Source organism: Artemia sp. Qi Xiang Cuo, chromosome 11 (assembly GCF_049724085.1).
Source record: "Artemia sp. Qi Xiang Cuo chromosome 11, ASM4972408v1, whole genome shotgun sequence".
Taxonomy (NCBI): domain Eukaryota; kingdom Metazoa; phylum Arthropoda; class Branchiopoda; order Anostraca; family Artemiidae; genus Artemia; species Artemia sp. Qi Xiang Cuo.
The window spans coordinates 4,087,603-4,107,226 of NC_142804.1; the positions used below are offsets into that span (position 1 = coordinate 4,087,603).

The 19,624-nt window shown below is 34.1% G+C and overlaps 1 protein-coding gene across 1 annotated transcript in view; it reads left to right on the forward strand.

Moving 5' to 3' along the window:
• The first annotated feature begins 4,775 nt into the window (after positions 1-4,775).
• Positions 4,776-19,624, forward strand: part of LOC148946546 (rac GTPase-activating protein 1-like) — a 137,435-nt gene continuing 122,586 nt past the window's right edge. Inside the window, exon 1 of the mRNA XM_089097037.1 lies at positions 4,776-4,864. Within this exon, the coding sequence (XP_088953163.1) occupies positions 4,777-4,864 (88 nt within the window). The 5' untranslated portion in view covers position 4,776. The remainder of the gene's footprint in view (positions 4,865-19,624) is intronic.

Sequence of the window (19,624 nt, forward strand, 5' to 3'; positions counted from 1 at the left end):
GTTTCTGGGAATACTTCTAGTTTACGCTGTTATTATTAAAGTAGAGAGTAAATAATCTATTAAACCCCAAAAGGCCAGTTTCCGAATATTAAGCTGCACACATGGTTAAATTGGCTATCTAGTGGAAAAAATCTTGCAGGATTTTTTCTTTTAATTAGGGTTGAAGTAAGATTTTTTTTTTTTTACTTTAAACAAGATTTTCATTGTCCCGTTGCCTAGCTAATTATAGTTGACCAGTACAATTAGCGCTTTTTGTTGATATACTTGGCCCAGGGTTGCCAGATTGTAAACCAAAAAGTAAGCCAGATAGTTTGTAAACCAAGCCAAAAATAGGTCACATAACTTTTTCCCCCAAATCCAACTCATTTTTTACCTTGCTTACTTACCCTTGTTTCACCCTGCCACGTTTTCACGCAAAAGCAACCATTTTGGTGTTTATCTGCCAAATTTAATCTTTTTTTACTGCAGGTTTATGCTTCTTAATGGTTTAACGGCTGTGAAATATTTTTTTGGGTGTACTAGAACTTAATTATGCCTATTCCTATCAATACACTGATTCAATATAAAACAGTTCGTGGTAATCAACTGTAAGTAAGGACCGACTCGGCGCAATAGTAACCAAAACTCTAAAAAGCAGAATATTGCTGACATCGGACACATCAAAAGAATTGATGCTAACTTTAAGTATATATTAACTAAAAAAACAAGTTTTTTTAACTGAAAGTATAGAGCGACATTAAAACTTAAAACGAACAGAAATTATTCCGTATATGAAAGGGGCTGTCCCCTCCTCAACACCTCGCTCTTTGCGCTAAAGTTTGACTCTGTCTTACAACTTTATTTTTTAGAACAATAAAAAACTTTAGCGTAAAGAGAGAGGCGTTGAGGAGGGAACAGCCCCTTTCATATACGGAATAATTTCTGTTCGTTTTAAGTTTTAATGTCGCTCCTTGCTTTTAATTAAAAAAAACTTGTTTTTTTAGTTAATTTCTGAACGTTTTTGAATTACCGATTTTGGCTCACCGTACATGAATAATTAAAACGGAATTCGCATATTAATTTTCCTTTTTTTGGCTAATTGGCTTTCTCGAAATTTTGTTCTGACGTAACTTACGAATTAACTTACGTAACGAATTTCTATATTCGTATGTATTTATTACGTATATTAGGGAGTTTGCCCCCTAGTCAATACCTTGCTCTTTGTGCTAAAGTTAAAATTTTGTTCCAATTCTTTAAAAATGACCCCTTAATCACAAAGGCTGTTAATTAGAATAAATAGCTCTGATAAAAGTACAAAAAAAGCTTTAGCGTAAAGAGCGAGGTAATGACCAGGGGGCGAACCCAATCATATACGTAATAATTTCTTTTCGTTTCAAGTTTTGATGTTGCTCCTTGCTTTAAGTTGAAAAAAAATTGTTTTTTTTATTTAATTTCTGATACTTTTTTAAATAATACTGGGAAATCCGGTGCCCCTTCATAGCAATTTCATAGCAATGTCCCCCATGAAAACTTCCTCCATGGAAAGATCCTGCCTCGTAAACCCCGACCCAAACCCCTCCTATAAGAAAAAATTCCCCCCTGAAAACTGCTGTATGTTTCCCAATAACCTTACTATAATTATGTAAATGTTGGGCGAAGTTCATAACTTGCAGACCTTCCCCCGGAAACTCTGGGGGATTAAGTCATCCTCAAAGACATAGTTATTGCATTTTTTGACCATCATGAACAAAATGGCTATCTCAAAGTTTTGATCGGATGACTTAGGAAAAAAATGAACGTGAGAGGGGGCCTAAATATCCTCCACTTTTTATCACTTAAAAAGGGCACTAGATTTTTTAATTTGCGTTCGAATGGGCCCTCTCACAATATTCTAGGATCACTGGGTCGATACCATCACCCCTAGGAAAAAAACAAACCAACATATAAACACGCATCCGTGATCTTTCTTCTGGCAAAAAATACAAAATTCCATATTTTCGCCGATAGGAGCTTGAAACTTCTATAGTAGGGTTTTCTGATACGCTAAATCCGATGGTGTGATTTTTATTAAAGCTGTATCACTCTTAGGAGATGTTTTCTCCATTTTTTGAAAGTAGGGCAAATTTTCTCAGGTGTGTAACTTTTGATGGGTAAGTCTAAACTTGATGAAACCTATATATTTGAAATCAGCCTAAAAATTTAATTCTTTTGATGTATCTATTTATTAATACCAAAATACGGTAAGCTTTATCAAGCTTGTCGCACTAAACAATTATAAAAAATCCATGACAATGTTGACAACATAATACACACATACAATTCTATGAAAAGTAACACACTCTGAAAACATAATAACTGAAGCATACAGTAACATACCGAAATAACTGAAACATATAGGATGATAACTGAAACATACCGAAAAGTAAGCCTAAAAAACAAGTGAAAACATACTCATCACAAATCAGCTAATACAAAAGTAAAAATGTTCTCACAACGGATTTTGATAAGACCTAGTATAGAAATCTGTAGAGGCTAAACAACTTTTGAAAGACTGGACCGTGGCACTCGCAACTATTTCCGACGGAAGTGCATTGCAAGTCTTCCACACTCGGCTAGATAAAGAGTTTTGGCCTAATCTTTTCTGTGAACATGGTGGGTAAAATTTGTGTTGGTGTTGACTGGTACTACTGTATTCTGTAAAAGTAAAGAAGTGAGTTGGGGTGGTATTATCAATGTTTCTAACAATTCAGAATGTAGTTATTAGGTCTGCTCTATCTCGTCGAAACTGAAGACTAGGCAACTGTGGGTCTCTGTATACTCTTGTGGTAAGGCAAATGTATCAGGTAAGGTATGAGTTTGATGGCCCTACGTTGCACTCTCTCAACCTTCTCTCTATCTCTCTTATTAAGGGGATGCCATACTGATGAGCAATACTCAAGTACTGGACGTATAGTAGATACATAAAGTAAAATCAAAGAACGAAGATTAAACTTAGAAAATGTACGCTTTATACATAGTAATTTGTAATTTGCCTTATGGGTAATAACCGATATATGTTTATCAAATTTGAAACTCGAATTAAAGCAAATCCCAAGATCTCGAACATACTCCAGCCTTGAAATTGATTTACGATCAACAAAGTATTGGTTGAGGGAGTCTACGCAAATAGTGCACAAATGTTTTGGAAAAGTCAATATAAATACGAGTACAATCAAACAAAATACCATTATCCGCCATAAATTGAAAATTCTGAATCACCTTCAGAAGTTGCATGTTACAAGATCGCTGTTTACGGAAACCATGCTGAGCAGAATACAATAAATTATTTTCCTCAAAATGTGTCTGGATTCTCGTTACCACAATTTTCTCCATTACACGGGAATAGATTGATGTATTTTAAATTGTTCTGTAATTTTTAAAATGGGACGTTCAACCATTCTTGTACAACGGCCTAGTGCTTGCTCTTTTCCATGCTGAAGGACATTCACCAGACAAGACACAAAGATTAAAGAGATATGTTAGTGGTCCAGCAAGCACTGATGACAGTTCGCGTAACATCATATTTGAAAATCCGTCAATATCCGGTGGCTTTCCAGGATCAAAATTTCGGAGTCTTTGATAAACCTGCTGGACCGTAAAATCTGAATCGTCAAATTCTTTTATTAAATATGGAGGAGTAAACTGAGCATGTGTTTTTGTGTGTGTTTGTGCGAAGACTGAACAAAAATTCCTTATTGAAAAGTTGTGTTTTTACATAATTATCATTTATATGTGAAAGAGTTTCTGGATTTATAAAAGAAGTAGATGATGGGGATTGTGAAATTTGATTCCTTCTTACATACTTCCTAAATCTTTTTGGGCAACTTTGGACTGATGCTGTAACAATTGACTCAACCTTTTGAAGATTTAAATGAAGGAATTTAGTTGCTCTATTTCTAGCTCTTTTATATATTGACCATGAATCAAAGGTTTTAATTTTTACGTCGTCACACCACCTATAATCTTTTTCGTTTAGCATTTGTACAATATACCGAGGAAGGGTCTGTCTATTTTTTGAAAACTAAATGCTAGTAAAAATTTGGACATATTGATCTTTACCTTCTTTACCTTCTTAATGAAATCAAACGACATATCAGCGGTAGTTTCATTGTTGTACTTCGTCTTGGATAGAAAGAGATGAAATATAGTCAGAAAATGCAACGTAATTTGCTCTAGCATAATCATATTTCGGAGAACTTAAAGAAATATCTGAAAAAAACAAAAAAACAATTAAGTGATATCACAAATACCAAATGATCGCTTTTTCCTAGTGGTGATAAAAACTCAACCTTAACATTATCATCAGGTGATTTTGTAATTACAAGATCTAAGATTGAAGGGGTTAAATTAGCCATCCAACGGGTAGGGCTTTGAATCTGCTGATGAAAGTAATGCTCTTGTAAAATTTATAGGAAATGATATTGATGTATCTATTGGTATCAAAATTCAGTTTTTAGAGTTTCGGTTACTATTTGGCCGGGTCGCTCCTCGCTTACAGTTCGTTACCACGAACTGTTTGATAATTGGTGGCAAGAACGCTCTGTGTGAACGGAGAAGCATGGAACCTAGGCACGACTACGATATGACTAAGCCCCGTGTGAACTGTGAATGGTCGTTTGCAGTAAACTGAAGCCTAAGGTCCGAACGGATTCTTTGTGAAACTTTTTGAGTTTTAAATGTCACGAAATGACAATGTCTTTTTGCCGAATACCTGGCTGTTGGCACTGTCAGTTCCTGGGCATATAATTCAAATTGAAAATGGCAGATCAGTATAAATTATCACTTGTTGCCGATTTTGACAGTTTAATGCTTGATCAAGAAGTATTATTGCAAGCATGTGACCAAGGTATAGTGGAAAACAGTTACTGGGATGTTTAAATCAAATTTTTCTATGAAAGGAACTAAATCTAGATGATTGGCTAGCCTAGGCTATCAACATAAAATATCTGTTAGCCTAGGCCTATAGGCCCACCACCTAGAAATTTGATTGTTTCACCATTCAAGTGGTAAAAATCTAGATAAGCTACTTTTAGTTATCTTAGAAAGGGGCTAGGCTTGGAAAATGAAACTTTCAGGGATGGACCTATAGACAAAATAAATTCCCAGGAAGGTATTTTGGAGGCCCTACCTTAACTTCTTATCCCTCTAGGGGGCATTGGCCTTTAAAGATCTTTCTGTGATAAAAATGAGACCTTAAACCTCTCTGCAGAACTGGCTCCAATCCACAAAGGTTTGTTTACAACAAGTAACATTGTTGATCATGAAATCCTCCCTTGGAGGCGGTATTTGAAGCCAAATTATCAAAAAACGGAAATTTTCTAGCTCAGAAAGGTGTGAACAAGCCATCCATGTTTTGTCATAGATCGATTTTGAAAAATTACACTACCTGAGAATATTCACAGCCACCTCGGATAGGTATAAGCCTAGACTTCTGGCAATGGAACAAATTTCTATATTTTAGGCAAATCTGGCCACAAATATTGCAATTCCTGCTTCTCAATAACATGCCATGGTTATAATACAACTCTAAGACTGCCTCAACACTAGAAAATTGAACGATACCACCACAGAAATGTATTTCACAAAAATTGCAAGACATATCTCAATAATTGTCATTTACAGACTGAAGCTGTAACTTGTAATATCTATTGCGGCTTTAATTAATTGTTTCATTGTTAAACAGCAGGAATAGTCGAACAAAGATAACAGTGAATTGGGTTATAAATATATTGGAAAGATAGGTCAACTTAGTATGTGTTTTTCCTGCATTTGAAATAGTTGCTTCTTAACAGATGTAAATATCCTAGTCGATTCTGATGTTTTTAGCACTCTATCTATTAGTGCTTTAGAAATATTTTAAAAGCTTCTAAAGTAGAATTTTGGTAAATTTTGAGTTTGGGGGGCAGGGGGATTTAAAAAACATCTTCCCATAACATAATTTATCCTCTTGATATAACGTGTCCTCTGAAGTTGATTCTGATGTTTTTAGCACTCTATGTCTTAGTGCTTTATAAATATTTAAAAAGCTCCTAAAGTAGAATTTTAGTAAATTTTGAGTTTGGGGGGGAAGGGGGATTTCAAAAACATCTTCCTATAACATAATTTATCCTCTACAGTTGATTATGATGTTTGTAGCGCTCTATGTCTTAGCACTTTAGAAATATTTAAAAAAACTTCAAAAGTAGAATTTTGGAAAATTTTGAGTTTGGGGGGAAGGGGGATTTCAAAAACATCTTCCTGTAACAATATTTGTCCTCTGAAGTCAATTCTGATGTTTCTAGCACTCTATCTTTTAGTACTTTAGAAATATTTTAAAAGCTTCTAAAGTAGAATTTTAGAAAATTTGGAGTTTGGGGGGAAGGGGGATTTCAAAAACATCTTCCCATAATATAATATGTCCTCTAAAGATGATTCTGATGTTTGTAGCGCTCTATGTCTTAGCACTTTAGAAATATTTAAAAAGCTCCTAAAGTAGAATTTTAGAAAATTTTGAGTTTGGGGGGAAGGGGGATTTCAAAAACATCTTCCCATAACATAATTTATCCTCTACAGTTGATTCTGATGTTTGTAGCGCTCTATGTCTTAGCGCTTTACAAATATTTAAAAAAACTTCAAAAGTAAAATTTTGAGTTTGGGGGAAGGGGGATTTCAAAAACATCTTCCCGTAACAATATTTTTCCTCTGAAGTCGATTCTGATGTTTTTAGCACTCTATCTATTAGTGCTTTAGAAATATTTTAAAAGCTTCTAAAGTAGAATTTTAGAAAATTTTGAGTTTGGGGGGGAAGGGGGATTCCAAAACATCTTCCCATAACATAATTTATCCTCTAAAGTTGATTCTGATGTTTGTAGGGCTCTATGTCTTAGCACTTTAGAAATATGTAAAAAAGCTTCAAAAGTAAAATTTTGGAAAATTTTGAGTTTGGGGGAAGGGAGATTTTAAAAACCTCTTCCCATGATATAACGTGTCCTCTGAAGTCGATTCTGATGTTTTTAGCACTCCATGTCTTAGCGCTTTAGAAATATTTAAAAAAACTTTGAAAGTAAAATTTTGGAATATTTTGTGTTTGGGGGAAGGGGGATTTCAAAAACATCTTCCCGTAACAATATTTGTTCTCTGAAGTCGATTCTGATGTTTTTAGCACTCTATCTATTAGTGCTTTAAAAATATTTTAAAAGCTTCTAAAGTAGAATTTTAGAAAATTTTGATTTTGGGGGGAAGGGGGATTTCAAAAACATCTTCCCATAAAATAATTTGTCCTCTAAAGATGATTGTGATGTTTGTAGCGCTCTATGTCTTAGCGCTTTAGAAATATTTAAAAAGCTCCTAAAGTAGAATTTTAGAAAATTTTGAGTTTGGGGGGAAGGGGGATTTCAAAAACATCTTCGCATGATATAAATTGTCCTCTAAAGTTGATTCTGATGTTTGTAGCGCTCTATGTCTTAGTGCTTTAGAAATATGTAAAAAAGCTTTGAAAGTAAAATTTTGGAAAATTTTGAGTTTGGGGGGAAGGGGGATTTCAAAAACCTCTTCCCGTGATATAGCATGTCCTCTGAAGTCGATTCTGATGTTTTTAGCACTCTATGTCTTAGCGCTTTAGAAATATTTAAAAAGCTCCTAAAGTAGAATTTTAGAAAATTTCGAGTTGGGGGGAAGGGGGATTTCAAAAACATCTTCCCGTAACAATATTTGTCCTCTGACAAAGCTTAAGGAGGAAGATAATTTTTCTGCACTGGCCCATCATATTTTTGAAAACCCTTCTCACTCTGTTGATTTTGACCAGGCTCAACTTATTGCTATTGTTCCACAACTCTTAAAGCAGAAAATCAGAGAAGCTCTGGAAATTGCTAAAAACAAACCAGCCATTAATAAAGACAATGGAGAGTTCCGCATTAGTGAAATTTGGGAACCCATTACCCATAGGCTAAGAACTCGCAAAAAACTCCACCCTACTTCTATAGACCCAACATTTTTGAGATCTACTAGGATAGCAGCCATCAATGCCTCTACCAAAATCCGGGCCAAATTACAACAATAATTCCAGGTTCAACTTATTATTAGTATTGTTCAGTGATTTTAGTTTTATTTTATTTAGTGATTTTATATTCTAGCAAGAGTCTTGAATTTGAACCTGATGATGACAGGCACAGGTCCTGTCGAAATTATCGTTCCAAGATAACACAATACCTGACATCCATAGCTTAGGCAAGCTTATTACCATTATCATGTACAAGAGTCAGGTTGGCCTCAGAGAATATAAAGTAGAATTTTAGAAAATTTTGGGTTTGGGGGGAAGGGGGATTTCAAAAACATCTTCCCATAATATAATTTGTCCTCTAAAGATGATTCTGATGTTTGTAGCGCTCTATATCTTAGCGCTTCAGAAATATTTAAAAAGCTCCTAAAGTAGAATTTTAGAAAATTTTGAGTTTGGGGGAAGGGGGATTTCAAAAACATCTTCCCATAACATAATTTATCCTCTAAAGTTGATTCTGATGTTTGTAGTACTCTATGTCTTAGCTCTTTATAAATATTTAAAAAAGCTTCTAAAGTAGAAATTTGGTATATTTTGTGTTTGGGGGGAAGGGGGATTTTAAAAACCTCTTCCCGTGATATAAAGTGTCCTCTGAAGTCGATTCTGATGTTTTTAGCACTCTATGTCTTAGCGCTTTAGAAATATTTAAAAAGCTCCTAAAGTAGAATTTTAGAAAATTTTGAATTTGGGGGGAAGGGGGATTTCAAAAACATCTTCGCATAACATAATTTATCCTCTACAGTTCTGATGTTTGTAGCGCTTTAGAAATATTAAAAAAAACTTCAAAAGTAAAATTTTGGAAAATTTTGAGTTTGGGGGAAGGGGGATTTCAAAAACATCTTCCCATAACATAATTTGTCCTTTGAAGTCTATTCTGATATTTGTAGCTCTCTATCTATTAGTGCTATTGAAATATTTAAAAATCTTCTAAAGTATAATTTTGGAAAATTTTGAGTTTGGGGGGAAGGGGGATTTCAAAAACATCTTCCTGTAACAATATTTGTCCTCTTAAGTCGATTCTTATGTTTTTAGCCCTCTATCTATTAGTGCTTTATAAATATTTAAAAAGCTTCTACAGTAGAATTTTGGAAAATTTTGAGTTTGGGGGGACGGGGGATTTAAAAAACATCTTCCCATAACATAATTTGTCCTCTGAAGTCGATTCTGATGTTTTTAGCATTCTATCTATTAGTGCTTTAGAAATATTTTAAAAGCTTCTAAAGTAGAATTTTGGAAAATTTTGAGTTTGGGGGGAAGGGGGATTTTAAAAACCTCTTCCCGTGATATAACGTGTCCTCTGATGTCGATTCCGATGTTTTAGCACTCTTTGTTTTAGCGCTTCAGAAATATTTAAAAAGCTTCTAAAGTAAAATTCTAAAAAATTTTGAGTGTGGGGGGAAGGGGATTTTAAAAGCCTCTTCCCGTGATATAACATGTCCTCTAAAGTCGATTCTGATGTTTTTAGCACTCTATGTCTTAGCGCTTTAGAAATATTTAAAAAGATCCTAATGTAGAATTTTAGAAAATTTTGAGTTTCGGGGGAAGGGGGATTTTAAAAACCTCTTCCTGTGATATAACGTGTCCTCTGAAGTCGATTCTGATGTTTTTAGCACTGTATCTTTTAGTACTTTAGAAATATTTAAAAAGCTTCTAAAGTAGAATTTTAGAAAATTTTGAGTTTGGGGGGAAGGGGGATTTCAAAAACCTCTTCCCCTGATATAACGTGTCCTCTGAAGTCAATTCTGATGTTTTTAACACTCTATTTATTAGAGCTTTAGAAATATTTAAAAAGTTACTAAAGTAGAATTTTGGAAAATTTGGAGTTTGGGGGGAAGGGGGATTTCAAAAACCTCTACCCATTAAATACATTGTCCTCTTAAGTTGATTCTGATGGATTTAGCGTTCTATGTCTTAGAGCTTTATAAATATTTTAAATATTTTAAAAGCTTATAAAGCAGAATTTTGAAAAATTTTGAGTTTGGGGGGAGGGGGATTTCAAAAACATCTTCCCGTGATATAACGTGTCCTCTGAAGTCGATTCTGATGTTTTTAGCACTGTATCTCTTAGTACTTTAGAAATATTTTAAAAGCTTCTAAAGTAGAATTTTAGAAAATTTTAAGTTTGGGTGGAAGGGGAATTTCAAAAACATCTTCCCATGACATAATTTGTCCTTTAAAAAGGATTAGGTTATTTTTACTGGTCTCTCTTGTCAAATCCTTTCCCTAATTAATACAGTTTAAATGGTCTTATCAACAGAGTTGTTTGGCATGTGCCTGCTACCCTTAAGGGTAAGGGTTTCTGATAAAACAAGTGTGACATCACAACAAACCTGGTTTCATATACCATAAAGAAAGTCGGCATGGGTTGAAAATTAAATGGCTTAGGATTTAAATAGGATTTTGGAATATATTTTAATGAAAAAGGTTAAAAGCAGAAGTTGTGTAAGGTAAGAAGTGATTTATATTTATGATAGTAATATAGGATGAAATATGAGTTAAAAACAAACAGTAATTTGAAGTAATTTACCATTATATTGAGGGGGGGGATGAGTGGAGGTAGGTACTTCAAAGTACCTTCCTAGGACAAACCTTAGCATGTACATCCATCCCTGAAAGTTTCATTTTCCTAACCTAACCCCTTTCCAAGATAGCCAAAAGTAACTAAAGTGGAATTTTACCATTTTCTAGCTCAGAAAGGTGTGAACAAGCCATCCATGTTTTGTCATAGATCGATTTTGAAAAATTACACTTTACCTGAGAATATTCACAGCCACCTCGGATAGGTATAAGCCTAGACTTCTGGCAATGGAACAAATTTCTATATTTTAGGCAAATCTGGCCACAAATATCGCAATTCCTGCTTCTCAATAACATGCCATGGTTATAATACAACTCTAAGACTGCCTCAACAGTAGAAAATTGAACGATACCACCACAGAAATGTATTTCACAAAAATTGCAAGACATATCTCAATAATTGTCATTTACAGACTGAAGCTGTAACTTGTAATATCTATTGCGGCTTTAATTAATTGTTTCATTGTTAAACAGCAGGAATAGTCGAACAAAGATAACAGTGAATTGGGTTATGAATATATTGGAAAGATAGGTCAACTTAGTATGTGTTTTTCCTGCATTTGAAATAGTCGCTTCTTAACAGATGTAAATATCCTAGTCGATTCTGATGTTTTTAGCACTCTATCTATTAGTGCTTTAGAAATATTTTAAAAGCTTCTAAAGTAGAATTTTGGAAAATTTTGAGTTTGGGGGGAAGGGGGATTTCAAAAACATCTTCCCATAACATAATTTATCCTCTTGATATAACGTGTCCTCTGAAGTTGATTCTGATGTTTTTAGCACTCTATGTCTTAGTGCTTTAGAAATATTTAAAAAGCTCCTAAAGTAGAATTTTAGAAAATTTTGAGTTTGGGGGGGAGGGGGGATTTCAAAAACATCTTCCTATAACATAATTTATCCTCTACAGTTGATTATGATGTTTGTAGCGCTCTATGTCTTAGCACTTTAGAAATATTTAAAAAAACTTCAAAAGTAAAATTTTGGAAAATTCTGAGTTTGGGGGGACGGGGGATTTCAAAAACCTCTTCCTGTAACATAACGTGTCCTCTGAAGTCGATTCTGATGTTTTTAGCACTCTATCACTTAGTGCTTTAGAAATATTTAAAAAGCTTCTAAAGTAGAATTTTTAAAAATTTGGAGTTTGGGGGGAAGGGGGATTTCAAAAACATCTTCCCATGACATAAATTGTCCTCTAAAGTTGATTCTGATGGCTTTAGTGCTCTATGTCTTCGCGCTTTAGAAATATTTTAAATATTTTAAAAGCTTCTAAAGCAGAATTTTGCAAAATTTTGAGTTTGGGGGGAGGGGGGATTTCAAAAACATCTTCCCGTGAAATAACGTGTCCTCTGAAGTCGATTCTGATGTTTTTAGCACTGTATCTTTTAGTACTTTAGAAATATTTTAAAAGCTTCTAAAGTAGAATTTTAGAAAATTTTGAGTTTGGGGGGAAGGGTGATTTCAAAAAGCCTCTTCCCGTGATATAACGTGTCCTCTGAAGTTGATTCTGAGGTTTTTAGCACTGTATTTTTTAGTACTTTAGAAATATTTTAAAAGCTTCTAAAGTAGAATTTTAGAAAATTTTAAGTTTGGATGGAAGGGGAATTTCAAAAACATCTTTCCATGACATAATTTGTCCTTTAAAAAAGATTAGGTTATTTTTACTAGTCTCTCTTGTCAAATCCTTTCCCTAATTGATACAGTTTAAATGGTCTTATCAACAGAGTTGTTTGGCATGTGCCTGCTACCCTTAATGGTAAGGGTTTCTGATAAGGCAAGTGTGACATCACAACAAACCTGGTTTCATGTACCATAAAGAAATTCGGCATGGGTTGAAAATTAAATGGCTTAGGATTTAAATAGGATTTTGGAATATATTTTAATGAACAAGGTTAAAAGCAGAAGTTGTGTAAGTTAAGCAGTGATTTATATTTATTATAGTAATATATGATTAAATATTAGTTAAAAACAAATAGTAATGTGCAGTAATTTACCATTATATAGAGGGGGGGGGATGAGTGGAGGTAGGTACTTCAAAGTACCGTCCCGGGACAAACCTTAGCATGTACATCCATCCCTAAAAGTTTCATTTTCCTAACCCAACCCCTTTCCAAGATAGCCAAAAGTAACTAAAGTGGAATTTTACCAAATCTATTAATAAGGTTTGAAAGTCTCCACAAATAACAGGAATTGCATTTTGAAAACTAAAATAAGAGAAAAAGAGACTGAAAATTAAGGTATCAGAAGACAGGTAACATAGAAGCTTGACAATACCTTATTAGAGTATGTTTTTGGCCCTGAATTCACTACTGAAAGTACTATTTCCTAGGCTAATCCCTTTCAAAAATAGCCAAAAGGGTAAATTTCTACCAAATCATATTATTGACTTACACACAAAGTGAATATACCACTTGATGCCTTTTTTTTATGGTGATTATGAATTTAGTAATCATTTCTATCGGAAATGAATTTCAGCCCCCCTATATAGGCCAATTCAGGGTGTATATTTCTACAACCTAACCCTGAATTGGAATATAACGGGGGGGGGGTGCTTAAATTCGTTTCTGATGGAAATTATTATTATATTTGTAATCAGCATAAAAAAAGGCATCAAATGGTACATTCACTTTATTCCTAACTCAATAATATGATTTGGTTGAAATTTACTGCCAAAAGTAGCTTGTCTAGAATTTTACTGATTTGTTTAAATGTTCTTAATAAATATATTATTAGCTTGAATATTTTAGCTTTGTATAACACTAACAATCTCAAATACATTAGGGCTGTTCTTTTACTCATCTATGTGCTAAGATCTTACATCTTTTGACAAAGAACAGTTAAAAGCAAAATCTTAGCACTAAGATCTTACTTCTTATGTTTTTTTTTGCAAATGTCTTTCATCATTCTGCTCTGATCAGCAGTCTAAGAACAATAATGAGAATATCATCAAAGTTATCTCATCATTGTTCTATACAGCAGAAAGATGGTTCCTTTCACACTTTTTGCTAACAACAGCAAGCTGTAAGATCTTAGAACAAAGATGAGTTAAAAGAACAGAAATCTTTACAGAAAGATTTCTGGTAATTGAAAACAGCAGCAACATTTTAAGAAATTTAAAATAAATTTTCTTGTGAAATATTATCTCAATTAATCAGCAGCTGTACTGAACCAATCCTGCTCAAATCATCCTCAGGGCTATACTGTGGTGTTTCTCCTCCCCATAGTATAGTGCAGACAGTTTGATATCATTGTATTATCCCTTCCTGTTTTATTTTTGCTTTAGTTTAAAGCTTTTTCCAATAGGCAATGCTTAGAAGTCCTCCAAAAAAAAGTCCCCCCCAGATCCCACCCCAAATACCAGTGAAACTGATCCCATTTTGGCTGGTCAAGCTCACTATCTCAAAGTTCAAATGATAGCTCCAATTCTGAAAATAGGACAATGATCAGTGTAGGCACTAACATCACTATAAATGATGTTAATGGGTTTCAAGAGGTCCTTTCTAGAAGCTCTAAAAAAAGGAAAAAAATCTCCCCAATCAAAAGCATTTCCCCCCGCCCTGCCCAAGATATCATTCCTCCCTCCTCCCTCCCAAAACTTAGGAATTTACCTTAAAATTACTCCTACTACCCCCTTTGAAATAAAAAAGATTACTGCAATAAGAGTTGCAATTTTCAAATTGATAAAATCAATGTTCTCTCTTAATATTCACAGTGATGGATCTCTGCTAATAGCTGTCCAAGATTAGAAATCAGCAGACACAATAATTAACCTAAAATCCCTTCTGAATACCCCAATTAATGCATCTAAATGGAACCCAAAACAATCCCCAACAAAAATAGAAGTTTATAATGTTCCCCCAGAAATATTCATTCAGGGGTTAAAAGAAGGGCTCTCAGATTGGGCTGGCAACACAATCCCAGTTGAAGATGTCACACAACTTGGTAAACCTAACTCTAATGGCCTAAAAACAAGTAGATCCTTCTTATTTACACTGAAGGAAAAAATTAATATCCCAGAAAAGTTATTCCTATTTGGGCAAATCAAACCACACAAGGAACACAAACCTAAGCCTATCCAGTGTCAGAAGTGTCTCAAACTGGGACACACAACAAACAAATGCAATGAAATTCTCCTAGAGTGCAGTAATTGTAAAGCATACAATCCTAAAGAGTTGACAACTTGCAACAACACTCAGCCTACATGTATCAATTGCAAAGGCCGACATGAATCTAAAAATAAATCACTATGCCCTGCATATATAAAAAAGAGCTCTAACACTCCAAATTGCAACAGAGAAGGCCTAGCCCATACCCCTTTGCAACAATGGAAGCAAATGCTGCCCAACAATACCAAATAAAGCCCATAATGAAACCAACCAAAACCCCCAAGTCAAACGCCCCCAATGCATCAAGTACCCCATATAAAACACCATCATCTAAGGCCCCTAGCTCACATCCCTATCAGAAGGAATCACCAAGTCAACAAGCCTCATTTTCCGGTGAGATGATTTCAGCCTGGCCCCCCCCCCCTCCCAAGAAGAAACAAACCAGAAACACTACCAGGAGTTAATCCCTTAACTGACAAACAGGATGCACAACCAAAAATGCAATCCCCAAATATATGCTTATTCATTCTAAACTGTAATGCATTTCAGGCCATTAACGTACATCAACTACAGACTACAAAAATCATTGCAGAGTTGGCAAACATTTACATACCTGATGATATGCTCATTCAAGCAAATAAAAACTTGCTTTACTGTGAACTAAACTGAACATTGATATGAAACACAGTCATATGAAAAATAAATCAACAACACAACACATATCAATACTCCAGTGGAACATAAGATCACTCACAGAAAATAAGCTAAATGAACTAATATCTTTTATGAATAATAATGACATTGATATTGCTTGCCTCCAGGAAATTCATTTAACCCAAAATCAACAAATTAAGTCTCTGGGATATACTATCCTGAGAAAGGATAGATCATCAGAGAGAAAAGGAGGTGGAGTAGCTTTATTAGTTAAAAATAATATAAAATTCTGTGGCCTCAATTTTCCAGATTTTGCTAATGATGTTGATGCAATTGGTATCAGTGTTTGGCTGAATAATATAAAAACCTACACAATAAGCTTTTATAACCCTAATGGCCAAACTACAGATGCCATGGATTTCTTTAATTATATAAATAATTCTAATACGTTAAAAAATATCATTATTTGTGGAGATTTCAATGCCCACAGCCATTTGTGGGGGAATAAACCAGCAAATAAAGCTGGTAAATTGATTGAGTTTATGACTTCAAATAATAATGAGTTAGCTGTTGCTACCCCTTCAAACCTGAATACTTATTTCAACCCCAAAAGTGATAGATTCTCCACAATTGACCTACAAATTGTGTCATTAAATATTTTGAATAAAATTTATATAAATAAAATTGATAGTCTATGTACTGACCACTTTATTATAGTGTGCTCCCTAAATGAACCTGCTGAAACTCTACCACATACCTCCAAATATATCAACACTAAAGCAAATTGGTCTATGTTCCAAAATAAGCTAAATGATGAAATCACAAGTTTCACCCCAAAATTCATACATTTCAAACACAACAGTTGACACACATGCTGAAGTATTGACATCTTTCTTAATAAATACAGCTAATCATGCTATCCCCAGGACAACACCTAAGAAAACCTACCCTAAACACATTCCTAAAGCATGGTGGACAAATGAGTGCCAAAATAAATAGAGAATAAAAAAGGCACCTAGGACAGAATTCATAAACCATCACCTACTACATATTTAAAAAAAATTACAAACAGAATCTAAACTAAAAAGGACTATAATAGATGCTAAATATAATTACTGGAATAATTTTGCAAATAATCTCTCCAGAGAAACACATGAGCCAATTATACATAAAGGCATACGCTACATCTGTGGGAAAAAGATTTCCCCCAACCCACTCCTGTATGAGCTTATGCATAATAATACCCATTATGACAATGATAATGAAAAAGCTAAGGTATTTGCAACTGTTTTTGTTAATAAGATAACATCAAAGAATTAAAGCAAAATGTCCCCAATTCCTATGAACCCAAGTTATCAACCACGCCCAGGATCCAAGTATATAAGCAGTCCATTTTCAATCCAGGAAATGAATAATTCAATACATCATATTAGGACCAAAACTAGCGGCAGCTATGACAATATACACCCTACATGGATAAAGAATCTCACCCCTTCATGCAAACAAGAACTGCTAAATTGTTATAATCACGCTTGGACATCTTCTATGTTCCCCAATATATGGAAATGTTCGTCCCTCCTACCAATTCTAAAGAAAAATAAACCCAAAGAGAACCCTGAGTCCTATAGGCCCATAATGATTACTTCTGTGATGGGGAAAATAATGGAGAAAAAGATCTATCACAGACTCCTCTGGTTTGTTGAAAAAAACAATATGATCCCTCACACTCAAACTGGATTCAGGAAACACCACTCCTCAACAGATGCTTTCATTTTGCTAACAAATGCAATAAATGAATCATTCTCAAAAAATGATGTCCTAGTTGCAGCTTTCCTAGATTTTGAAGGGGCATATGACAATGTGAACCACCAGACCCTTTTAAACAAACTTGCAAACCTTGGACTACCTCCCAAGCTATTATCTTTTATAAAATTCTTCATAGAAGTGCAAAGTTTCATTGTTTGTGTTGGTTCAGCCTCTTCACCCCAAAAGACAACAACCAAAGGCCTACCTCACGGAGCAGTCCTCAGTTGCCTCCTGTTTGCCCTATATCTCAGGGACATGAACCTACCCCACACGAATCTACAATATGCTGACGATCTGGTGCTATGGTTATCTGGCAACACCTTTGAGATAGCACAGTCAAATCTGCAAAAGTCACTTCCAATTTGAAAAATTCTCTCAACATTCAGATTTACCCATTGCACCTACCAAGTCGAAAATAATCCAATTTCACCAGAAGCGAAACCATGTTAATGCAAGACTAACTCTAAATAAAACAACTATTCCAGAAGATAATCATATTAATTACCTAGGTCTCATGCTTGACCAAAAACTTAATTTCCACTTCCACATTTCAAAAACAATAAAAAAATGCTATAGAAAACAAATATACTAAAAAGACTTCTTTCCACACCCTGGGGCTGTAAGGAGAAAACCTTACTCCAGTTTTATAAATCATATATAAGACCCCATATTGACTATGGGCTCATTGTATATGGTGCATGTGCAAAGACCCTGATGCAAAAAATTGAAACAACACAAAATGATATAATACGCCTCATATTTGGTCTTAGGAAACCAACAAGCACCAAGTTTCTGCTTATGGAGAGTGGATTAATAACAATAAGGCAGAGACGTAGCTTTAAAACATCTTACAAAAATCGAATCAAAGAGCTCACACACCCTACATAATTGGTTAAGAAATCCAGCCATGTATAAAGGGGTTGTAGATGAGTATGCCAACATTCAGAAGAAGTTTCCTGTACCAGCAAAGTCTATTGCACCTACTTTCTCCCAATCCCCTCCATGGAATTGGTCAAGTCCCATAATAAATACTGATTTCTCAAAGTGGACTAAAGATTTAACCCCCATCGCTTTTGTCCAGAAAAAAAAGTTGCTGAACTTAATACAATTACCTATAAAAATCACTTCCGAATATTTTTTGATGGGTCAAAAATGAATGAGAAGGTAGCAAGTGGTGTTTTCCTTCCTCACCTGAAAATTGCAATGGGCGAGAGATTATATAATAATTTATCTATAATGTCTACTGAGTTAAATGCCATAATCATGGCATTAGAAAACATTAAGGAAAACCAACCTTTGATTGACTTGACTTGACTTTATTTAACAAAAACATATACATAAATTTTGTACAAAGGAGAAGAGAGGAATCTCGTAATGTCTCCTTTATCAAACAATAGGGGAAAAAAATTACACTTCCCGCTAACATAGCTTCAGAAAGAAAAGAAAATTTGATAATAAAATAACAAAATTTAAAATAAATTTAAATAAGAAATTAAAAAAAAAAAAAAAAAAAAAAAAAAACAAAAAAAAACATACATACATAACTTAACTATTGACTCACGGAGATAGGGATGGGATTTACTTAAAAATTTATAAATAAATCAATAATATAATCAATCCCCGCTACTGTGGGCTGAAAGGACCATCTTTTTCAATTTCTTTTTATATGTGTATAGTGATGGTGCTTCACTTACTAATTCAAATAACTTATATTTATTCGCAATATGAGGAAGCTGATTTCTTAAACTTAGTCTGGATCTCACTTTTTACAAATGGGAAAAGAAACTTATTCCTAGCTCTTGATAAATGGCTATGTTTTTTTTCAACCAAAAGTTTCATACTATTGAAAAAATGATCTTTATGTTGAATTTTAAAAAACCAAATGCCCAAATTAAGGTTCAAAATTTGTTTTAAATACAGAATATCAAAAAATAGAAAAGAATATTTAATTTCAGGTAATTCCTCTGTCTTCCTAGGGTGTGCTAAAAAATGCTCCAGAATTCTTATTGATTTATTTTGAACAATTTGAAGTCCTCGTAAATGTGAAGGGAAAGTCAGCATCCAAACGCTCGGACAATACTGGAAATAACAATCAATTAATGAAAAATATAAAGTTCTAATGATTTGGTATGGAAACAGAAACTTTAATCTATGCAAACAACCGAGATTCCTGGACACTGTTGCTTTAAGTTTACTAATATGCGTCTTAAACGACAGAGTTGAATCAATATAAATACCTAAATATTTAAATAAAAACTCTTTTTATGGAGGAAGCTCCAATATTAATAATTTGAAATGACACACGCTTCACTGACCTCGAACTTCTCCCAAAAACCATAAATTCCGACTTCTCTAAATTAGGTATTAATCGGTTAGCATGAAACCAAGAATTTACATTCAAAGCAACAGTCTCCAAGGACAATCGTAGGTC